The sequence below is a fragment of the Muscardinus avellanarius genome (assembly GCF_963383645.1).
Source record: "Muscardinus avellanarius genome assembly, chromosome: 8".
In the NCBI taxonomy this organism is placed as follows: Eukaryota; Metazoa; Chordata; class Mammalia; order Rodentia; family Gliridae; genus Muscardinus; species Muscardinus avellanarius.
In genome coordinates this window covers 78,678,044-78,702,662 of record NC_137794.1, presented here as the reverse complement: position 1 = coordinate 78,702,662, position 24,619 = coordinate 78,678,044, and the positions used below count along the sequence as shown (strand labels likewise).

Here is a 24,619-nt window from a genome sequence, read left to right as displayed (position 1 = left end):
GTGATAGAAGCTATTTAAGATCCTCTACTTCCATAAAGACATATGTAAGAAAAATAGACACATCTTAGACTCTGAAGAGCCAGTCATGTTGGCACACATGTTAGCTGTGGCAATTTCCAATGTAAGGAGCTCTGAAGGTTATATGAGAGGTGCTATCCGTGCAATCTATAGGAAGGGCATATGGAAGGACTCTAAATAAAAACACAACAGGAATCATTAATTCATAGGAACTCAGTAATGCCAGGCAAATAACCTTTGAGTAGTAGTATAAAAAACTTGCACCTATTTCATAGCTTTTATTTTGGTAGTGGAGTTCCAAAAGTGCTTATTTTTGCAGGTGCTAGAGAATGAGCCCAGGTCTTACCACAAGCAAAAGCTGTACCATTCAGCCACACCCCTGGCCTATAATTATTTCTTTAAAGCTGCCTTTAGAGATTAGAGATGTATTGGATGCTAGTCAAAGATCCTGGCTATCTTAAGGTTCCACAGAAATGATTCAGCACTTTGCTATACCAACATCTTCTTGTGACAAATACCAATCATTGTGTAGGTGACATTTTCTAGTATAGTTCATGGTGCAGCATTCTGCTCCTGACTGAACAGAGCACAGCCTGTAAGCAACCAAGCAGCAAAGACTGACTCACCAGTACTTAGAACCAGGAGTGTAACAGGTTATTTCTATTATGAATGAAAAAGTTTGAATTTATTTTTACCCCAACACCTCTCATTCATTGTCCTTATCCATGAGTTCTCCAATTTACTAGTCCACTGCCTTTAAAAATTGGTACCATTGGTTGTTGATGGAATAAAGACATATACTTGGCGATGACACTGTCTTTTGGGGATGGATTCCTCAGCTCTGGAGGAGGATAGATTTCACCATGGGCTTGCTCTTACTTCCAGACCCATTAGCTGTTACTTCCAAAGTCCCGGAGTACTTAGGCCACTCTTAATGAATTTCTCCTCACTAATGCTTCTATTAAAATGCCTATCGATTTCCGGCTTTGAAGTAGAGTTCCTTATCTCTTCCCCCCAACTGGAAGGTGGGTCCCTAAGCCGCAAACTCATGCAATTTTTTGCAGCCCTCTTTCTCCAAACACAAGCCCACTGCTCTGCCTCTTCCAACCTGAACTGTAGTTATGGTAAAAGTCTGGTGGAATTAGTTGAGTGTGGTAAAGTATTGCGTGCCTAGTGTATGCTGAGCACCGCGTTTGCCACAGAGGGCGGGAAGGTGGGACACTGGACAAAAGAGTCTGATAAAACCAAGGTGAGGGAGTGCAGGGAAAAGGAAGGAGGCTGCGAGAAAGAGGGAGAGGGGGAGAGGGAGGGGAGGGAGGAGTAGGGGAGGGAGAAAGAGCGAGGGAAAAAGGGCGGGGTGGGAGAAAGAGGGAGGGAAGGAGGAGGGCGAAGAAGGGGGAGGGGAGGGAGGAGGGAAGGAGAGGGAGGGTTAGAGAAAGACGGAAGTAAGAAAGGGAGAGGGGAGAGTGAAAGAGGGAGGGGAGAACGAAGGGGCGGAGCTCCGGCGGGCGCTGTCCCTCCTCCGTGCGCCCCGCGCCACATGGCCTCCACGTCTCTGGGCGGCGGGGCCCGGTCCCTGCTGCAGTTCCTGCGGCTGGTGGGGCAGCTCAAGGTGAGCGGGCGCCGGGCGGGCGGCCGGGCCTCGGGATCGGGCTTCCGGCGGGTCCGTCGGCCTTCCCCTTCCCCCGGAGAGGAGCGACGGGCGGCCGAGGCCCGGCTTGGCCGGCGTGGAGTCCCCGCATTCGGGTCCGGCGCGGCGCCGGGAGCAGAGCGGAGGTTCCGGGGCTCCCGCGGCCTCGCCGGGCCCCATGGCGGTCTGGGCCTGAGGCTTCCTGCGGGTGCTGAGTACAGTGCTCAAAGCCCCCAGAGTAACTTCCAGAAGTATCACACGACTCCCCCATCCCGCGGGGTTTATGTAATGCACGCTGGAGTTTCATCTCGTGCCTCCCTCTCCCTCCCTTCCCGTTACAATTAATGATTATGCAGAATTTCTCCAAGTTCAAACAGTTCATCTGCGCATCACACGATTTAGAAATGTAGAATTCTGAGGTGAAAACCCTCTCTCCATCTCATGAGATCACACTGACCTGAGTAAAAGGAAGAGTCGTGGTGGTACCATCAAGCAATTAGAAATGCCCCTATCCCCTTCCTCGGAATTTGGAAGCACCTCTAAAGTTCAAGTTCAGAGCCTTCATCCCCAGGTTTTCTACTTGTGTAGGATGGGATTGTCTGAAAGCAAAGAGGTGCAAGTCTTGTAGTTAGAAAGCGTGTGGTTTTTGTTTTTATGACTAAGAGACTTGTATGCTTCTGATGATTATGCCTCATTAACAACACAGAAACCAGACTGTTGGACTTCTATACACATTCGAAGTAGTTTTCACACACACACACACACACACACACACACACACACACACACACACCCGCATTCATTGTTTGAACTGATGCGTTGGATTCCATTTTGGTTAGTTTAGTAAAGCATTTTCTAATTGGTTCTGAAACCATGGCTCTTTCTGTGTGCTGTTTCCTGGACATCTCTTGAGCATAGCAGATAGTAAAAACAACAAGAACAACAACAACAACAACACATTTCTTTTAAACTTTTTTTTATGTATATTTATCAGAGAGTCCCACGGACTGGCTGGGTATACAGAAATGTTGAAAATCCAGAGAGTGTATCAGATCACATGTACCAGATGGCAGTTATGGCTATGGTGACCAAAGATGACCATCTTAACAAAGACCGGTAAGCTGAGCTGAGCTTAGATGCTTGTGAGGGTCTCTAATCTGTGGGTATACACTGTTTTGTGTAGTACTGGGAATCTAACCTAGGGGCACTCTACCAATGAGCTACATCCCCAGGTGTGTGTGTGTGTGTGTGTGTGTGTGTGTGTGTGTGTAGGGATTGAACCCAGAGGCATTCTACTTCTGAGCTACACCCACGGACCTGCTTTTATTTATTTGTTTTTTTGAAACACAGTCTGGCTAGGTTGCTGAAAGTCTGCCTACTTGCTGAGTCTACCCTAGAACCACCAATCCTCCTGTGCCATATGCCCAAGTACTAGAATTATAGGAATGTGCCACCACATCTAGCTTATCCCCAGCTTTTAAAATGTTGAAACAGGGTCCCAGCTGTCCAGCTTGCCCTTCTGCCTCGGCCTCCCAAGTTGGTGGGAGTATAGGCCTATAACACCACACCTACCTTCTAAGTTGAAGTTACTGGAGGAGACAGAATGAATTGAGTTCTAAAAGGAATAAGGTACAGACTGCAGAGAGAAAGGCATAGAAAATAGGATGGAAGGAAAGTAAAAGAATATCTTGGAAATGAGAAGGAAATAAATTACATTGCAGTGAATTTATTAGGAAGTTGGGGAGTCCTGTTACTCAGTAGATGGTGAGGAACAGGAGATTTTTGGCAAATAGTACAAGATGAAAATGAAGTCAACTAGAGATGAATTTAAGAATAATCTAGATTTTTTTTTTTTTTTTGCTGCTGGAGATTGGACCCAGGGGCATTCTACCTCCATGCTAAACCTCAAGCCCTGTTTTATTTTTTACTTTGAAACAGGGTCTCACTAAGTTGCTGAGGCTGGCTGTAAACCTGTGATTCTTCTGTCTCAGCCTCCCAAAGAACTGGAATTATAAGCATGGGCCGCCACATCCAGCATATTCTGAGATTTGAACTGGATGATAGTTGAAGCAAGTATTAATACTTATATTGCCTTGGTAACATGAGCATAAAACAGACAGGCCTTCTGGGGTGCTTACCTCATTACTTGCCTTTGTTATTTTAATGATGATTGTCATAATCATTAATTACTAGCAACTGTAGCCAATTGTTGAATGATCAACATGTGCCAGGAAAATAATTTACTAAATTTAAGCTTTGTACCAATTTTTACAAAGTACTATTATCCTGTTTTAATAGACGACAAAATAAAAGGCGATAAAAGTGGGTATTTATTTATTTATTTATTTATTTTGCGGTACTGGGGATGGGACCCAGAGGTATTGTACCATCAAGCTACATCCCCAGCCCTAGTTTTTAGTCCTTTTATTTTTGAAATAGGATCTCAACTGAATTGTGAAGAGCCTTGCTAAGTAGCTGAGGCTGTCCCTGAACCACAATCCTCTGGTCTCTGCCTCCCAAATGCTGGGATTACAAGCATGCACCACCACGCCTGGCTTAAAAGTGTGTATTTAATTAATTAAGTAATTTAGCAATTGTCATAAAAGGTTGGTTGCTATATTCAAACCCTGTGATCAGTCCATTTTTACCCATTACTCTATAAATAGCTTTATTTTGGCATCTAACTAGTACATTGGGGAAATGATTGTTTCAGAATTTTGCGTCAGTAAGTAAATGCTACAAATCAGTCATCTCCTGGCTTTGTAATTTGAAGTTATGAACTTCTTAAAGTGAAATTTAAACCAGCCTTAAAAAAAAAAAATCAGCCTAATGTGGTGGCGTAAGCTTGTAGCCCTAGTACTTGGGAGGCTAAGATAGGAAGATTGCAGGTTTAAAGGCAGCCTTGGCAACTTAGTGAGGCTCTTAGCAACCTAGTAAAACCCTGTTTCCAAATAAGATATAAAATTGGAGTGTAGCTTGGAGGTAGAATGCCTGGGTTCAATCCCCAGTACCAAAAAAAAAAAAAAAAAAAAATTATGCAGACCGTTTCCTCTGCAGTCTTCAGTATTGTTGAATGTTAACTATCAGTTTTGATTCAGAACTGTTGTAGGCTGGTGGAATATAATTACTTTAGAAAATACTGCATTAAAATATTCTCTAAGGGTTGAAAATATATTATGTAACTTCAAAACAATATAGAGAAGAAAACTCATAGTGAAAATAATTCTGTGTAATTATTCCACATTTCTTGCCTGGTCAGATGTATACGCCTAGCCTTGGTTCATGATATGGCCGAGTGCATCGTTGGGGACATAGCACCAGCAGATAACATCCCCAAAGAAGAAAAACATAGGCGAGAAGAGGTTGGTGTTGATTACTGACTCTGCAAAAGACCACTGGAAAAACCCATTGCTGAAACCAAGCTAAGTTCGTTAGACCCATTGCATTAAGGGTCAATAGTGTCATTGGTGTCTCAGGAAGGAGAAAGTCGGGGTGGATAGGTTAAGAATTTTAGGGCTGGGCTAGATAATATTAAGATGAATCTTATAAGATGATAGGCAGCTATCTGGTACTACAAAGTTTAGGTCTTTTAGCTTTGGATCGAGGACCAGCAGGGGGAAAGTCCTCAGGAATCTTGAAGAGCTGTTAGAGCTTGCTCAATTTTAGGTGGTTCATGATCTTATCTTACAGAAGTGATAAACTGGTTTATGCTTATTCTTAGCCTTATTCAGCACAAAAAAAGTAGGAATGTATGCCTGTTCCTGGCCTTGTTTAACACTGGGGCAAACAGTCCTGTTGGTTTCGGTTCTCATTAGCATATGGACATAGGAAGTGTGGTTTTCATTACTACAGTAAAAATATCTAAAACTTTAAATGAATTTGTGGAAATACTGCATGATAGTTAAGCTCTTTGGAGTGAAATTCTATATATCATGAGTATATTATTATTATTATTATTATTATTATTATTATTTAGTAAATTAAAGTTAGTCCTTTAACATAGTGGCTGGAAATTTTAAAAAGTAAAGAAAGCCAGGTGGGGTGGTGCACACTTGTAATCCCAGCATTTTGGAGGCTGAGACTGGAGGATCGCAGTTCGTGGACAGCCTCAGCTACTTAGTGAGGCCCTTTGCAGCTTAGTGAGACCCTGTTTCAAAATAAAGAATAAAAAAGAGTAAAGAAAAACATTTTTATTGTGATAAATGAATAACTTTGATAAATGTCCAGTCAGTGTTGATGGGAGCCCAAAGCCAAGTGCCTAGGGCCAAAGAGGAAGATATTTTGAAGCAGAGGCTAGAAAATCCAGAAAGAATTGAAAATGCTGAATGGCTGTTTTTCAATTCAGGGATTAGTGCAGGGTACTTTTATTGTAGGCGTTAGAGATTGGTCCAGAGTGCTCAGTAAAGGAGCCTTTGCAGAGATGGTTTAACAGGGAAGGTGGGTATAAGCAGCTGTTTTCAGAGTTGCAGTGACTAGAGCTCAAAGCCCATAAGAGTTTTGATCCTCTAGAGGCAAGCGAATCTACAAAGAATTAGAGTCCTAATTTAGGAGTTTCAGCCCACCCTAAATTAAGGGAACAAGGAGGATAACGTAAGGAATGAGTTCCTTTTCCTGTCAAAATACAATTCCAAAATACAGGCTAACCATCATGACAGAAGGAGAGAATCTAAGGAAATGTTTCTCTATATCAGTCTAGAGTAGATAATTGAGGATTCCTGGGTGGATCGGGAGAATTGATGCAAAAAGAAAGTCATTCGCTCAAGATTCTGAGTTGCAGAAAGGAATTGGCATCTGAACCAGAGGATGGTAACTAAGGGAATATGGCATAGAGGAAAAGGATGTGGTAAAAAGTTACACAGCAGTCTGAGGATGATAGTTTTGTTCATGGGAAAGTCTGGAAATTGTAGAGAAGAAATCATACTGAAGTGTTAAGAGAGTCATCAAAGACCGTGAAGTGAGAGACCATGGAGAAATATGACAGCAAGAAGAAAAGATGGACATCTTTATCTGGATGTGTATGAAAGTTGTTCCACAGAGGAGCAAGACAGAACCTTCTGGAGAAGAACCCTGGTCAGTGTGGAGGATCTCCAGCCACTGGAGGTGAGGAGCACCTATCACTTTGCGAACAGGGGCTGAATCCTGGCTAGCGTTGCTCCGTGGAGGATCTGAGCCATCAGAGCCCACTGCAGTCTTCCTGAATGCTGTATCCTGGAGAGGGTGAAAACCTTTCTGGTCTCATTAGACCTCCTGGCTGCAGCCTACTTTTGCTGATTCACAGGGAAATAAATGTCATAGGCAGGAGGGACCAGGGAATCATCTTAAGAACAACATGTTCTTGGAAAAACAAGGGCTGGGAGAGCACTGATAGTCTGTCGCCTCATCTTGCTGCTGGTCAGAATTTGGGAACAGAGAGGAAGATCTGGGAGGCGAGCAATTCCTTATGCAGATGGTGTTTACGAACAAGATTCAGATGTCCAAGCTATGCATTAAGATAATTAGATGAGGATTTCTTGGCTTGAGGTGGAACACATAATGAGAACCAGGAAGCCTCATTTGACCAGAGGCTGGCTGACTAGATTAGCTTTAAACTGAAGTAGAAGGGAAGAAAAATGCATGATAAACTGGAAGGCTGATTGTTTTGGAGGATAGTAGGTATTAAGATGAGAGAGAAATGAAAGCATTGAAGAGAAAATTTAAGAAGGAGACCAAAAGCAATACTTGTGGTATGGCCCCCTTCCTAAACATGATAATGTACACTTTATATTTTAACCTGAATTAGTCACTGTTGCCTGATGGATCACTGAGATTAATTTCTTTGCAAGGGAAAAGCTTATTAAAAAGGAAGGCAGAGTCATGGTGTTTATTTACCTGCAAGAGTTTAAGTAGCTAAAAAGCTGGAAAGTAAAAGAATAGTGCTTTGTTTTTTATTTTTATTTTTTGCAGTACTGGGGATCGAACCCAGGAGTATTCTACTTCCGAGATATACCCCAGCCCAACTTTTTATTCTTTATTTTTAAACAGGGTCTCACTAAGTTTCAGAGGGCCTCACTAAGTAGCTGAGGCTGGCTGCGAACCTGCAATCCTCATCTCAGCCTCCCAAGTACTGGGATTACAAGTGTGCACCACCACATGTGACTAAAATAGTGCTTTATTATGGGCGTCTGCAGTTAGCCACTGTTTAGCCTAGCCAGTGTGTGAAAGACAAATAATACTTTCTGGATGTTTGTCGCAAAACTGACACGAGACATTTGCTGAAGGCTCCATTCAGCTCAGAACTTCAAACAATTTTTAATATATTTTACTGTGTCAGAGGAAGAATCTAGGAAAATTATCACTCTGAATTTATGTCTGAACAAAAGACATTGTAGAAATGAGGGCATTTGGAGTCACAGCCACAAAGGGAAAAGTTGCCATATTCTGTTATGTGCCCTGGACTTCAGTGAAATTGATTTCAGAAGGCTCATTTTAGGAAGTAGCCATGATTCTGTGTCATGTGTCATCAGGGACTATTGACTAAGTGGTCTCAAAGTGGAATGCTGATTATATTATAACAAGTGGTATCAGTGAGCTTGATACCGGATCCAGAAAATCTGCTCAAATTTCAAGAAGAGAGCAACAACATGTTTGTTTGTAGTCTATTTTGTTTTGCAAAGAACATGATTTAATCAATAGGAAGTTTATTAATAAATCAGTATTGGGATTTGATCTCCAAAAGGTCAACTCAGTCTTAGATTGATTTATAGGAATATAGTAGTATCTGGCTTGAAGGAGGTGATGGTTCCATTCTGTTCCACCTTGGTCAGACCACATATAAGTAATCAGTACTGGGGCCATCACCTTAAAGGGAATAAAGTAATTGCTTGTCAAAACAAGATTACAGCATTTGTATTCTAAAATTTATATTGTGATGTACCTGTAAAAACATATCATTTAGTATATATATATATATATATATATATTTTTTTTTTTTTTTGTGGTCCTTGGGATGGAACCCTTCTACCTCCTAGACCTATTTTACTATTTTATATTTTTATTTGGAAACAGGGTCTCTTAATCAAGGCTAGCTTCGAACCTGCACAATCCTCCTGTCTCTGCCTCCCAAGCGCGGGGATTAACAAGCTTGTGCCACCATGCCTGGCTTATTTAGTATATTCTTTTCAAACAAAAGGAATGGGCAAGCTTGTGTTTCAGGAATAGTTAAGAAAAAAAAAAAACAATGTATTTATAAAGATGGCTTTAATTTGTGACATTGTAAAGTATTTTCTCAAGTATTTTGCTGGTATTTATGAGAAAGATAGGAGGAGGGAATATAAGCATAAAATATGCTTACTCATGCTGCCTTGGGCGGTGTGAGGTTACTGCTCAGATATTGAACAAGCCATTTAGGATGGTGGTATTAATTGGAAAAACAGACTGTTAACACTGGTAAATGTGGTTTTCTTTGGAAATCAAAGGATTCTATAAAATTATTTTCCTTAGAGTAATTAATATGCAAATATTTTTTATTTTCATTGCTTTTCTCCAGCTCACATTTTATTTTATAAAACACCTTTATGTTGTCCAAAATAATTCTTATAAAAATATTCTTTTAAAGGAGTCTAACCTGATGGTTAGAAGAACTAATGCAGAGTATGAGATATAGAATAAGATGTTTAAAGAATTTGAAGCCATTTGAGAGTAAATTGACCCTAAATTGTGATATTTTAGGATAATGGAGCAACTTGAAGAAAGAGACTGGAATAAGGGTAGCTGCTGGGACTTGGGAAACATTTACAAATACTTACAGGATATCCTTCACTCATCTTAGCATCACTTTCATTTTTGGCTTCCAGGCTTCTAGTAGGGATTATGGCTGCCCTCTCCCAGCCTCTGCTGGATAAATTATGGAGATGGGTCCAGAGTAGCCTGGGTTCAATGTAGAGGCCATCACTGCCCACCTGTTTGACATTGTGTTTGTGGATGCGTGAGGGATGTGAGAGGAGTGGGATTACAGAAGGGAGAAGAACAGCACAGATCATTTTCAGCTTGAGATAGGAAAGTACTTTCCTGCCAATGCTATCTGAAGCCCTTTGGGGAGCCTGTGGAGCATGTTTGTGGACAAAAGCTAAAAGTGTTCCTCCGTGCAGCCTGTGAGTCCGTGAACCTACGAAAGTCTAATCATGTAACTTCCTTTAGGTTAATGACAGTAATTGCCCCTTTGTGTAGTACTTTAAATTTTGCAGTAAATTCATATTAATAGTAGAATATAATATATAGAGAAAAATGGGGCGCCAATATTGTCTAGTTTATCCTCCTGTCCCTTTGGGAATTATTTATAAGCATTCTAGCCTTTAGCTCTTGGCTTTTTAGCCTGTGACAGGACATGTTCAGATAAATGTGAACATAATGAAATTAATGGTTTGATTATTTTAGGAAGCAATGAAGCAGATAACCCAGCTCCTACCAGAGAACCTCGGAAAGGAGCTCTATGAATTATGGGAAGTAAGTATGCATGATGGGCTACTTTTTATTTATTGTAACTGAATTAATGTGACTCATTGATATTTTAGTTGACTTAAATTATCTTAACAAGCTGTCTGTAACTTATTACCATCTGATTTGTGTCTGGTTCTCACCTCTGAGCTGCTGCAGAAGTTTCTTTTGGCTGATAGAAGTTTTGGCAATTACAAACTTGGCAATTAAAAGCAAAGAGGAAGCCAGGCATGGTGGTACACACTTTTCATCCCAGTACTTGGGAGACTGGAATAGGAGGATTGCATGTTCAAGGCCAGTCTTAGCAACTTAGCCAAGGCCATTAGCAACTTAAACACTGTTTCAAAATAAAAAATAAAATAGGGCTGGAGTGTAGTTCAGAGGTAGAATACCCCTGGGTTCAATCTTCAGTACCCAAAACAAAACAAACACAGAAAAGAGTGGGCAAAAATTACTTCACAAAAAAGGAACATCCAATGACCTGTTAACAAATAAAAATGTGCTCATTCTCATTAACCATGAGGGAAATGAAATTAAACCTGAAATGAAATACCACTATATACCTTGAAAGTTGATAAATCTGAGAAGTCCTATACTCTGGGGGTTGATGAGGAGGTAGAGTGAACAGCAATACTTTCCAGTGCTGATAGAAGCTGGTAGGAATGTAATTAGTACAGCCATCATGGATAACAGTATGAAGGTTTTCTAAGAATAAGTAAAAATAGGACTACCATGTGATCCAGCAGGTCCACTGCTGAGTATATATCCAGATGAAATGAAATCAGTATATCAGAGAGACATCTGATCCCCAAAGCTGGTGGAGGTCCGTTTCCCACGGCTTCATGTGCTGCTCAGGTCTTCCCTCGGGAGTGAGAGGGACGTGCCCCAGGATGTAATCCTGAAGAGATCTTTCTCCTAGAAATGCCATTTTACACAGCATCAGATCCTGTAGTACACTGTCATTTCTGTGAGTTTGCTCCATCCCGAGATGAAGTAGCCCGTGGGGTGCGTACATGATGTACATTCACAAACATATCAAGGTCAACCAATAAGCCAAATATGAAAAGGAGGGTGGGGAGAGAGCAGGGTGGAATTGGATAAGAGCTAATTGGGTGATGTGTGCATGTATGCCTCTATCATCTTGTACTCCATTAAGATGTACGACTACAATGCACCAATGAAAAAACTTTAAGAAAAAAGAAACCAGGGCCTTGCAGCCAGAGTTACTATGCTCTAGTTTACTTGTTTCTTCTCTAGAAAGCAAGAAAGTGAGAGTCATACAGGCCCACATGCCCGTATCTACAGTCACAAAATTAAAAATGTTCACAGAATCGGTTTTTTAAAAACTTGACCTTCCCTGAACTCATTTGCCAGCACAATCATGCCTCAATCAACAGGAAGCCATATGGATATGGAGTCCTCATTTATCCCCCTGGTGAAAATTAATATGCTTTAATGGAGAAATAGTCACCTGTTTGGTGGCTGGGTGCTGCCCCAGGCCCCACTAGAGCTATTCTGTAATATATACTGTATTATTTTTCTAAAATAGGAAAATGTTGAAATCTGAAACTGTTCTGGTGCTAGGGTTTAAGATGAGAGATTGTGGGTGTTTAATACCTACCTTGTTGAATAGTTATGAGAATTAAATCTGGTAAAGTATGCATGGTATCTAGCCTGGAGTCTGTTGCAGGTGGTGTCTGTTACAGTTTTAATAAGAGATTTTTTTTTTTTAAGGAAAAAGTGTTCCTTGTCTAAAAGTGTGTACTTTTAAGTGGCTTTTGGAACACTCTTTGTAAGATGGGGAATAATGGAATGGAGTCAGATTACATCTCATACATAAAGAGAAAAAAACCTGGCACCTGAGTTTATAGAACTAATCCCATGTATATTGTCTCTTAGGAAGAAACACTTATAATTTGAAAAGCTTTTGACAAGAATCTGTCTGCTTCTGCCTCTAATTGTTGTTAAGTATAGCGGCAGTGGCTATAAAATTATTTTCTTAATCATCAACAACTGGCTGAAAATTTTACTGCTAAATTGACTTGAATTAAAACAGTATTTTCTAAGTAGAACACGGTAACAATTGATTAGAAAGGCTTTGGATTTGAATAAATATAAAACATAAAGAATTAAACCACTTAACCCCAAACAAGCCATAATCTTAGGATCTTGTACTGTCCTTGATTGACTTAATGAAGCTTGTTAAAGAAGACTTTCTTCAGAAGCACCAAGGAGGAACCTCCCCAGCCTCTTTCTAGCTCTCGGTGATGGCAGTCCTTGGCACTCCTAGATGCAACCTCTTCCCCTTAGTTGCATGATGTCCTCCTGTGTCAGTGTCAGTATCTCATATTCCAGCTATTGAGTCATATCCAGTATGACTACCTTAGAACTAGATTACTTCTGCAGAGACCCTATTTATAAGTATGGATGTTGTTACAGGTCACATTTAAGGTTCAGGTGAACAAGAATTTTCCAACATAGTGTAGAGACTCACAATCATTTATGCATTTTATAATTCATATCCAGTGTTGGTCTATGGACTTTAATATCGGACATCCAGAATTCACATATTGGCTCTCTTGTTTATTAACTGTGTGGCCTTGGGCAACTGTCTCCATGATTCAGTTTCTTCATGTATAAAATGACAATCATAGCCGAGCGTGGTGGCGCACGCTCGTAATCCCCGCGCTTGGGAGGCGGAGACAGGAGGATCGCGCAGGTTCAAAGCCAGCCGCGCTGGCTTAAGAGACCCTGTTTCCAAATAAAAAAGTATAAAAATAGGTCTGGGAGTGTAGGCCGGAGGTAGAAGGGCTTCCAGGAACCCCAGTACCACCAAAAAATATAAATAAAATAACAATCATGATATGCCTTTATTATACATTTGGGAGAATTAATATATGTACAGTACTTAGACTACTTCCTAGCACAATGTAAGCTCTACTTTTTCCTATGTCTAGGCCATATATCCTATTTTTCTCTGACTCCAGTACTTATATCCTGATTTTGGTTTAAGAAAATATGGTCAGTCTATACTCATAGGAGTTGGAATAATATTAGCTATATACCATATACCAGTTGATTGATAATTTGATGTTGATCACCACAGCTGTTTACCATTACAAATACCTATCCGTCAGGCGTCACATTTTATTTAAATCAAGTAAACATCCTTGATTATAATTTACCTTTTACCTTGTAGAAGTATGAAATCAAATTTCAGTAAACCAAGAAAAAAGATATTCACTTTTTTCCCCTGAAAGTATCATAGAAAGGTGATTACCCTTCTAACTGCATTTCCCTTTAAAGAAATATCCTTTTCAGCCCCAAAGTGTAGGGAAGTACCCCCCATGCTAAATACCTAGTACTCCCACCTGCCCTTGGATTCTTTGTTTATTTTTAGATAGAGAATAGTATTTCGAGGCCATAATATGAGCACTAAGGATGTTCATTGCTGAGATGGATACTACTTCATGAGTTATACTTCAGTTTCCAATTCAAATTCAATGTAAATTCATCTCCTCTGTATTATGTTGTGTATATTTTTCTACACCAGGAATCCTGGTTATGTAGTACACAGGATGCTAGAATTAGACTCATATAAGAAATTACATATACCTTTATCATCATTTCTGATTACTGAAAACAATCCATCTATACCTTTTCTATTTCCCTTCTCTTTTTATAGTTGTACTATGTCTTCATTGTCAGAATATTTAACCAGTGCATGCTGCAACTTCTCCCCGTTAAGCCTCGTTTAGTCTTGGTTCTGTAGGTTGATAGATGATGTTTACCGCCAGTCCTAATATCAACTTCTGAACAGTGAATCTTGTTCTCCAGGAGATTCTTCAAGGACTCACAGGAGCAACATTGCCTAAGTCCTTGTGTGTTATTCATAGTTGTCCTATGTTCTTTGCATATAAGAGTCAATTTCTCAGGATATAATATTCTTGGCTCCTGGTTTCTTTTCGTGAATATCTTAATTTTGTTATTTTTTCGTTTTTTTCTGACAAAAGCATTGCTGTCAAAGTCTGATCATACTTTTATTTTCTTTATATGATTATCTTTTTACATAGGTTGTGGAAGATTTTTTTCCTTTATATCTGATAATTATATGAGATTGGATCTTTGTATTGGTCATAATATCTTTGTATTGGTCATTGATCTTTGTATTGGTCATTCTGGGTTAATATCCTTAGGTATATTCCTGCCCCAGCCTCCTGAGTAGCTGGAAATAAAGGCCAGCAACATTGTGCTTAGCCTGACTTTGTTTTGCTTTTTATTTTAATCTAATGTTTTCTTTTTTCATCTCTATACTTTTTCCCCACTTGATATTGATTCTGTGCCCCCTTTCTCCTCCTGGGAGTGTATATTTTCAACATATACTTGGATATTTTAAAAAATTGAGTTGCAAGAAAGTTTTCTTTAGTATAATTTTTTCTTTTGCTTTGGTTTGCTTTTTTCCTGAGACTCCTCTATTTGTATGTTTTTTATTTGTCAGTACTTCTTCTTCCCCACCCCCACCCCCACCCCAGTCTTGGGTATTGAACCCAGGGCCTCACATATGGCAGGCAAGTGATCTACTACTGAGCTACATGCCCAGCCCTACTATAAATTCTATTTTGAGATAGGTCCTCATTAAATTGCTGAGGCTGGCTCAAACTTGAGATTTTCCTGTCCCAGCCTCCTGAGTAGCTGGAAATAAAGGCCAGCAATATTGTGCTCAGCCTGGTCTTGCTTTTTATTTTATTTTTGAGGCTGGCCTCAACCTTGAAATTTTCCTGCCCCAGCCTCCTGAGTAGCTGGAAATAAAGGCCAGCAACATTGTGCTTAGCCTGACTTTGTTTTGCTTTTTATTTTAATCTAATGTTTTCTTTTTTCATCTCTATACTTTTTCCCCACTTGATATTGATTCTGTGCCCCCTTTCTCCTCCTGGGGAACCCATTCTAGAAGGGCTTCCCAGAGATTGGACCGCCCTTGCCTTGTGTAAGCTTCTTGTGCTCACCCGATATTGGAGTGGCAGAATCTCCTCCAATGTTTTGAGACTTTTGGTGAGCACCTCTTGGCTATTTTGGGATTCTCCTGTTCACAGTCCATCACATATCCCGTTGCTCCCCCGGTCTTCTTCCTAGACTCAAGCCTGGCTTATGCTGGGGTGGTTTGTCTCACTTCCATATAGTTTAGAGTTCATGGGATGTCATGTTCCTTAGTTTTATTGTTTGATAGCCACAGCCACAATGTTTTAATTTTGCTATTATTTTGCTCAGATGGTTGTTACCTGTTTCTTTTCTTTTGCCCCCCGTTTTACCATCTACTTAGTTTCTGGGGCCTAAAACTAGGAAGTCATTTTCGACTTCCTTCCTAATTCCCTTTCTTATTTTAGTTCCCTTCATTCTTCACATTTATTAAATCCTCTTACCTCTCCCCATCCTCACTTCTGTGGTCTTCGACTAGATGCACAAAGTCTCTGTTGGTGCCAAAGGTCAGAACCTGATTCCTCCGCTCCTAGTCTATCTCTTATCCACACTGTAGTTGGAGTGGTTCTTCTGATATATTTTTATTTTTTATTTTTATATGGATCATATTGAAATGGCACACATGCAGACTGTGCTTAGTGCCTTCCCCCCTCCTAACAATGAGTGTCCAGGTTAACCAATGCTAAATTCATACTTTTACACATATTCGGGTGTAGCTCCTCCATTAATCAACCTCAGCCTTCTTCATCTCCTACCCTTCCATTCTAACTTTGCTGAGGTTTCCCCTCCATTATCTGGAGTCCCTCTGGTATTCCAAATACTACCTAGTTTGAGCATATTAGAGAAAACATATGTCCCTTATCTTTCTGTGCTTGGCTGATCTCACTTATAATGTTCTTCAGGTCTTTCCATCTTCTTGCAAATGACATGACTTTGTTCTTTATGGCTGAATAGAATTCCATTGTGTATATTTCCCATAATTTTGCAATCTATTCATCTGTTGATGGAGACCTAGGTTGGTTCCATATTTTGGCTATCCAAAGGAGTGATCCTTCTGAAACACAAATCTGAAGGGAACTCTCCCGGGCATCCCTTCAGGGCTGCCCCCTCGCAGCGCTGAGGTGCCTGAGCCTGAACACAAGCCAGTTAGGGGCTGGCTGTGGCCGCCAGCTCCAGCCTCTCTCCCCTCTTCCATCCTGCAGTGCTCGGTCCTATCCTAGCAGTAATTCCTCCAAATGTCCTGCATTATTCTCATCCCTAGAGCTTTGCCTGTAGTGTTTTCCTCCCTACCCTGCCTCTTTACTGGAAAATAAAATTGGAGAATGCCTTTACCATTGTTTTCAAAGGTAATATCCAACACTTCATATTTCTTTTTAAAGCATATTTGTAAGTTCACTAAAATATATTGTATTTCCTAATAGTCTGAAATATTTTTCTCATTTTTAATTTTCAACTGAAAAAAATCCAGATTGCTTTGAAGTATTTCATTTCCTTTTGTTAAATCATGAACTTGAATTTATTTAATGTAACTATATAGCTATGAATATGAATGAACACTTAAATGTAATTATTTTAAGCACCTTTGAGATAAAACAAAATATATTGAGTTTCATATTTAAATGATTCCGCTGTATAATATTCAGCTTTATCAAATCCAAATCACTGCCTTTATAAGAACAGGGCATCTAATAAAAACGAAGCAACCTTTCAGTGATTTGGATCACATCACCCTGCCAAGAAAGCATGACAGGCTTATTATCTCAACACATCTGGGGTGGAATTACAAATGAGAACTTTGCAGGAAAAATCAGTTGGGAACATTGGGGTATTAATAGAAGAATGATCCTATGTGGCACTAATTGGGACTTGTGGCTGTGTGACATGTGTCATGCTCTGGGAAGCTTCTTGTTTCAGGTCTGCGCTGGCCGGGGAGGGGCCAGTGGGAAGAGGACACGTATGAAAGCGGCTCTGTCCTGTCACCTGCCCCACCCTCCACCCCTCACAGACCTGACTACATCCTCAATACTCACAGCCCAGAGGGGCTAAACTAAACCTGCCCTGGGTGGGAAGTAAGGACAGGGATTCCTGGGTAAAGTGGTAATCAAACTTAGAAATGAAGCTAAAAATTCAGGTAAGATAAAAGGTGATCTGGTGTTAAATGAGGAGGAAAGTAGAAATTTGGGAGACATACGATGAAATGTCATCTTAAAGTTAAAAAGACCTAAGCTCCTCAGGTTGTCTTGCTGGGTAGGTTGGCACATTCCTGCAATCCTAGCAGCTCAGGAGGCTGAGGCAGGAAGATTGTAAACTCGAGGCCAGCCCGGGCAACCTTGCAAGACCCCGTTTCAAAGTAAAATTGAAAAGGCCTGGAGCTATAGCTCAGTTGTAGAGAGCTTGCCTAGCATATGCAAGGCCCTGATTTCAATTCCTCCTGTATCACACACACACACACACACACACACACACACACACACACACACACACACATCCTTGAAATGAAGGCAGGATATTACACATGAGGAAAGAACTTGGAAGCATCTAAGAAGAAATCTTAAGAAGAAACTAGGCCTCGGAGACAACTTATAGAATGTATGAGATGCTAAGCACTTTCTTCTTACAATGGAGTCCTAGTGCTAAGCCATGAAATTAAGTGAAGCATCTCTGGAGGGTTTGTATTCAGTGAGAAACACAGCCAATTACCGAGTGTGCTTTTAGCTGTGACTCACGGCAGGTACCAGGATCAGAACTTTCCTGTAATATGCCATCAGGAAGCCCTAATCATGCTCCTTTAATTTCTTAGGAGTATGAGACCCAATCTAGTGCAGAAGCAAAATTCGTGAAGCAGCTGGACCAGTGTGAAATGATCCTTCAGGCCTCTGAATACGAAGACCTTGAGAACAAACCCGGGAGGCTACAAGACTTTTATGATTCCACAGCAGGTACCCGATGCTGTTTTCAGCAGAGTCTATTTTAGTTTGGCTCATTCTTAGTGCAGTGACTAACAGTGTGTTAGCGAAACCCACCTTGCCACCTCCTTCTGACCCTTTCATGTGGAGCACCCGAGAGGAACATGGTGGGACTAGAGGTGAGGGGCCACTGGTTCTTGAGAGCACTGCTGTCCTGGGCTCTGAGCATCCTGTTTAATTCCTCCTCTGCCACCTGACTCTGTGAGCCCCCAGGCAGTCTCCTGACCTCTCAGACCCTCTGGCCTCATCTAATAAATGGGCATCATAACCTTAAATCCAAGGCTGTTTTTTGAGATTCAAAATGGAGAATGTATTTGAAAGGGCACCGTAATCTATACTTGCTTTGTAGTTGTAAGGTCATGTCAGAGGGGTAAAACTAGAGTTTTTTTTTTTAATGCTGCATTTCTTGGTTTTTGGAACAGTGCATATTTTTAGCATTGCGTGGTAGGAGTTTACACTGTCATTTATACAAATTACAAGGTTCTGCTTCAGGTCTTTACAAAAATTCTAAAAATTTGGCCCATGTACGGCATAAGAATATCCCAAACTATATCCTACACACTGTTTATTGAAGGAGATATAAAATTCTGGCCTGTAGTTTTAGAAACATACAAGAAACTTCAAACTTGACACAAAAACTAACATCAATGCTCAACTATAAGTCTGCACTTTTATGTTGTATTTCTCTGAGATGTGAATACCAAATTCCCAAAAGATTTTATATTTTCCTTTTCAAAGGAAGCTGACAAATTTCTCATGATTAAGTCCCTCCTTGTTAGCTCAGGCTTTCTACCATTTTGCTCTCCCTTCCCATAATGCCAGACACTTGTGTAATTTTACCAAATGAACCGTGGGCCATTTACATACCTACGTAGACCAGAACTTTTTAGGTAACTCCTCTCCTGTAAAAGTCTAAAGAGCCATAAATAGATGCAAATGGTTCTGCTCCATTTTGTTCTTTAAATCTTACTTCTCTTGCTCCTTTTGAGCAGCTACACAGCAGTGTAGTTTAACAGATGACTAGCAATGCACTTTTTGCTGGTGACAAACCGGAGCCCTTAAGAATCAAAATGTTGGGGTTGGGATGCAGCTGAGTGGCCAAGCGCTTGCCTAGCACATGTGGTTGGATCCTCAGCACCACAAACAAAAGAAAACAAAACAATAAAGTTGTCTGATGCCAAGAGAAAACTCTTTCTATATAGTATAACAACTGATCACTTGAGGAACTGTACTGATGCTTAGGCATAGATATTCTTTTTCAGCATGTTGTAGGGAATGTTTTATACTCTCTGAAACATTATGAAGAGGCAAAAAGAAGAGTAGGTCTTTTATGCACTTTTAAGTTACTATTTTTCTATCATTGATATCCATTGCTCCCTTACCATCTTCTGCCTACACGTGTGTGTGTGTGTGTGTGTGTATGTTTAATATGTTTAGTGTGTATGTGTATACATACATATATATATATGTTTATCTACATATTTGAAAGAATTATCTACCTTTCACTTAATTTATAGTCAACTCTTGATTATAAGAACACAAGTAATGAATTTGCATTCCTTTTTCTTTTGGGGTGCTGGGGATTGAATTTAGGGGCCTTCCATCTCTGAGCTACATCCCCAATCCTATTTTATTTTTAATTTGGAAACAAAGTCTCACTAAGTTGCTGAGAGCCTTGTTAAGCTCCTAAGGCTGGCTGTGAACCTGCCAGCCTTCTGTCTCAGCCTCCCAAGTACTGGGATTATAGGTGTGCACCACCATGCCTGGATAAAAAAAAAAAAAAAAAAACTAGAGATTTAAAATAGGATCCCCCCAAAACTGAAGTCACCTTTGTCAATTAATACTTCTTAGCACAGTACTAGAGTCAAACTGCATACATCTGAATCCAGGTTAGGCCACATTGCAAGCTGTATGACCTCTTGTAAATGCCTTAACCTCTGGGCCTTAGTTTCCCTGTCTTTAAGATGGGAATAATAGCCATTCGTGGTGGCATCCTCCTATAATCTCAGCTACTTGGGAGGCTGAGGCAGCAGAATTGTGAGCTCAAGGCTGACTTAGATTATTATTGAGACCCTGTCTCAAAATAAAAAAATTAAAAGGGCTGGGGATGTAGCTCAGTGATAAAACAGTGTTGAGTTTAATCCCCAGTCCCAAGAGTAAGTAAGTAAATAAATAACTAAAACAAGGATACACTTTACAGAGTAAAGTAGGGTTGTTTGAGTATGTAGTGAGCTAGTTGATCCGAAGTACTTGAACGTCTCTGGCAGTGTTAGTGATCTTCGTCTTGAGAGTTTACAGAGTAAGGAGCTAAGCTCACTGTACTACTGATGGCTCTTGTTTCTATTGCTCCCTAGAAGATTTGACTTCTGTCTGCCCTGGGTGCTTTCCAGGCTCAGCTCAGCCTCCCTTCCCCCTCAGAGTACTGCGGCGATAGCCTTTCTCTAATTTCTTAGGACCTTAATATGGCTTCAGCAAAGAGAGGAAAGTACCAGGTCACAGACTGTGCTCCAAAATGTCATTTGCATTAGAAAGAAGTTGATTCAGTTTTCCATTAGAAAGCAGTTGATTCAGTTTTCCTTTTCTTTTTCTAGCTCTATTTCATCTGCTTTAAACAAGGCCCTCATTATCCCCCACACACACAAATGTTAGGTGTGTCTGCTTGCAGTCACTATCAGGCATTTTTTGAGTCTTGCTGTATCTTTTGGCTCTTTTTTTTTGGTCGAACCTTAACCTACCAACAAGCTTTTCAGTTCGCCCTACATGTCTCAGTGTCCTCCTTTATAGATAATAGGTGTAATCACATCTTTATTTCTCTTACTTATTGCTGTGCTGGAGATTGAATCTAGGACCTTGTACATGCTAAGGAAGCACTACCATTGACATATACTTCCAGCTTCAGCATCTTTATTTTAAAAACCCTGTGGCTTTCCTCTTTCTGAAACATAAAATCCTAACAGTTGTGAGTTACCTAAAAAGTCTATATTTTCTATCTTCTTTCCTAATCTACTCTGTCAAGATTAAGCTTATTTAGTACTTGATATAGACTTGCCAGTCTCATATTCTATCTACTGATATTCTTTTCCTGTTCTCTCCCTGTGCTAGTCAGCTTCCATTACTATTACAAACTACCTGAGATAATCAACATATAAAGAGGAAAGGTGTATTCTGACTCAAATTTTGGAGGTTTTAGTCCACAGCCTATTGGTCTCATTGTTTTTGGTCTGTGGTGGCAAAAATCATGATGGGAGTATGAGGTGGAGCAAAGATGTTCACCTCATGGTGAGGACATGAAAAAAAATAAATAAAAGAAGAATCTAAGTTCAACATTCCCTGGAGCCCATGCTTGCCATCACCTAAAAATCCCCATTAAGACCCACCTTTTAAAGTTTCTACCACCTCCCAACATCACCAAGCTGAGGACCAATCCTTCAACACATGAGCCTTTGGAGGACATTACAGATTCAAACTATATATAGCACACCAGACCCCTCGTTGATCACTACCACCTGATAGTAAGCTGATTGAGATCTGAGACCAGCTTTGATCTAATATGTCTTTGGTATGCAAGGTAGCCAAGAATGTTGGCTTCAGTAGAATTAAGTTAAACTTAAAATTTAAGTTTATTGTATTTAACTTAGTCAGTTATTATGTTAATAACCTAATTTAAATAGACTAACTTCATGTACCAGGGATCAGTAAACCTCAATGTAAGGCCCAATTATGTTGCTGCCTGTCTCTGTGAATGTTTTACTGGCACACAGGCACACCCCTTCTTTATGTACCATCTGTGTTGCTTTTTGCACTGTTAGCAGCAGAGCTGAGTAGTTGCAACAGGCACTGTATAACCCACAAAGCCTGAAGTATTTACTCTGTGGCCTTTTATGGACAAGGTGTTCCGATGCATGTTGTCAGCAAAGATTGGGATCCAAGATAGCATATTTCACCAATAATGTAATTAAAATATGAATTACATTTACCTGGCTCTTTTCACTTTACAGTTTTCTTCCAGTATAGTACATTCACAGTAAGAAACAGAAAATGAAATACAAAACACTAGGAGAACCAAGAAATTAGTGGAAGCTCATTTCTTTTTACATTCCACATTTTACTGATAAAGCAACTTGAGTCCATAAGGATGGTGACTTGCCCATAGCTGAGTGAGAGTACAGCCCATCACAAAGGTTTTACACAATAATGAGATTACAACCCTCATGGCTTAGTTACATCAATTCTGAACATTAGTGCATGAGCGTATCAGGGGATGTTTGATATCTAACCATCACACCAGGCTATTGGAAGGACCATCTGTGTGCCTGTTGAGGTCGTTGTGGATTCTGATGGGTAGTGCTAGAAAGGCTGAAAGTGAACCTGAAGCAGTTATTTTCTAGGCCTGGGAAAGAGGGCCTTAATAGTTCTGAAAATAGTAGCCACCAGAGAGGCAACAGGTGGATAATCTGGCAGTGTATAATCTGACTTCCGCGGAGTGGGACTGACTACAATGTGGAAGTGGTAACGGAGCATGGAAGACAGTTCTCAGCCCCGGGATACGAGCCATGTGACAGCAAAGGCCCACTGAGGAGAGTGAGGGCCGCGGGGATGGCTGCATCCTCTGCATGGCCAGATCTCAGTCAGGGCAAGAAAGAGAAGGGCAGGTTCAGAGAAGAGACCAAGGACAGGGAATTAAAAGAATAGAGTTTAATGTGGGATGGTTAGTAAGCAACAAAAGGCACAGGCACTAATAGAGAGTGGGGGAGGAGGTAGAGGGTGTTAACAGTCCCCCGTGTGTGACCATCACTGACCAGAGGTAGGGTGGTACTTGGTTTCTGCCCAGGGCAAGAATCTGGGAAGGACTGAGGAGCAGGACAACAGAGCAGATCAGCCACTGCAGGTGTAGAGGTGTTAGCAAGAGGGATTCACATTCTTGTTTACATCCCACCACAGCCTAGAGCGCCTGTTCCTCCCACTAGTCTTTATATGTAGGGGCTGCAACACTCCATCCCCCCTTAATTAATTGCAGTTTGGGGATGAGCAGACTGGTTTCATCTCTCTGTTCTCTCATAACTGAGTTGTCCAGAAGTTTCTGGTGGATACATTCAAGGGCTCTCTTGTGAATTTTCTAATAGTTTTGCTTAATTTGTGGTTCTTTGCCTGATTCTCATCCTTAAACTCAGTGGCACTTGCGGTGACAGAGTAAAGTGGTCCCCTTGACCCCGACCCCAGCCCCCAAATCCCAGTCCTTGGAAGTGTGGATCAGATCACTGAATAGTGCCTTTGCAGGTCCCTGGAATCAAGCTGGGAAAATGGATATCTTGTCAACACGGGATTGTCTTTTTGCTTTGCAGGAAAATTCAGTCACCCTGAGATAGTCCAGCTGGTTTCTGAACTTGAGGCAGAAAGAAACAGGAGCATCGCTGCAGCTGCCAACGAGCCATGCTCCTGAGCTCTGCGTTTCTATAATAAGTGTTGTTTCTCTCCTTCATCGAATTATGTTTTGCCACTCTTGGCCTGGTGATTTCTCCAAATGTTATTGTTTGTTTTTCAATTGTTTGTACGTCAGCAAGAAGTGTGATGTGATTTGGGCAAAGAAAGAAGCTATGGTACAGGAAGCAGTCACGAAGAGGCCACAGATGAAGACTAGAGAGTAGCTCTTTTTTATTAAATAAATAAATATTAAATATCTTGAACTTGGATATATTTATTGTGGGGCTTAATAACCTATATCCCTGAAGGCCAGATTTACTGAATGATAGAAAGTTTAATTATGATTTTTTAAAGAACATATTCATCTGTTGATATAGTGATAAGGGTCCAGAAAAGAAAATGTGTTCATACTGTACCCTCTCCTTGGATGGAATACTGCCTTATCCAATGATCGCTGTCTTGAACTGCATTTCGAATTTCACTGTGTGCTGCCTCAGGCCCCTGGTCAGAGACTTATAAATCTGCTCTAAAACATATAGGACTTCCTATGTTTTGGGGATACCAGTTGGGGCATACAATTTCAACTGCCACTTGCCTTTGTCTCTGTAATTTTCCATCTGATTTACAGATCTCAAGACCTTGGTTATAAGAACATTTATCACCAGGTAAGAAATATGTAATAGGAAGAGGAATGCTAGATTCACTGAGCCTTAGGTAGGCTATATACCAACCTGATATCCTCTTTTCCTTTCCCTTTTTTTTTTTTTTTAATAGAACACTTCATGAATTTGCCTGTCATCCTTATGCAGGGGCCATGTTAATTCTCTGGATTTTTCTAGTCTTATGTGTTGCTGAAGCAAGCACCCTTCACTTCCCCTTTCATGGGGTGAGTACTTCACCTTTGTATGCCTTTAAGTGATGCACAACCATTGAGTAATGCAGAAAGGAAGACCAGCCTTGCAAACCTGCTTGGTATATTGGTTGGACCAGTGAGGACTGTCCCTTTAATTCAAATGTCAGTTTCCATTGGAAGAAGGCCTTTGAAGTTGGCATGGTGAAAAATCTAGGCAGCGTTTCTTTGGAAACTCTTTTCAGTATCCATGGATACCCAATCTGCAGGAAGCAAGGTGCATGATCT

General features: G+C 40.6%; 1 protein-coding gene across 1 annotated transcript; it reads left to right on the top strand.

The window, feature by feature from the left end:
* Nucleotides 1–1,558: 1,558 nt before the first annotated feature.
* HDDC2 (HD domain containing 2) lies at nucleotides 1,559–23,500 on the top strand (the record flags this gene model as incomplete). Its single annotated transcript, XM_080699716.1, has 6 exons — nucleotides 1,559–1,630; nucleotides 2,643–2,764; nucleotides 4,908–5,010; nucleotides 10,061–10,129; nucleotides 17,895–18,033; nucleotides 23,403–23,500. 6 exons carry the CDS (start codon nucleotides 1,559–1,561, stop codon nucleotides 23,498–23,500), a joined length of 603 nt encoding a protein of 200 aa, XP_080555842.1.
* Between the last annotated feature and the right edge of the window lie 1,119 nt (nucleotides 23,501–24,619).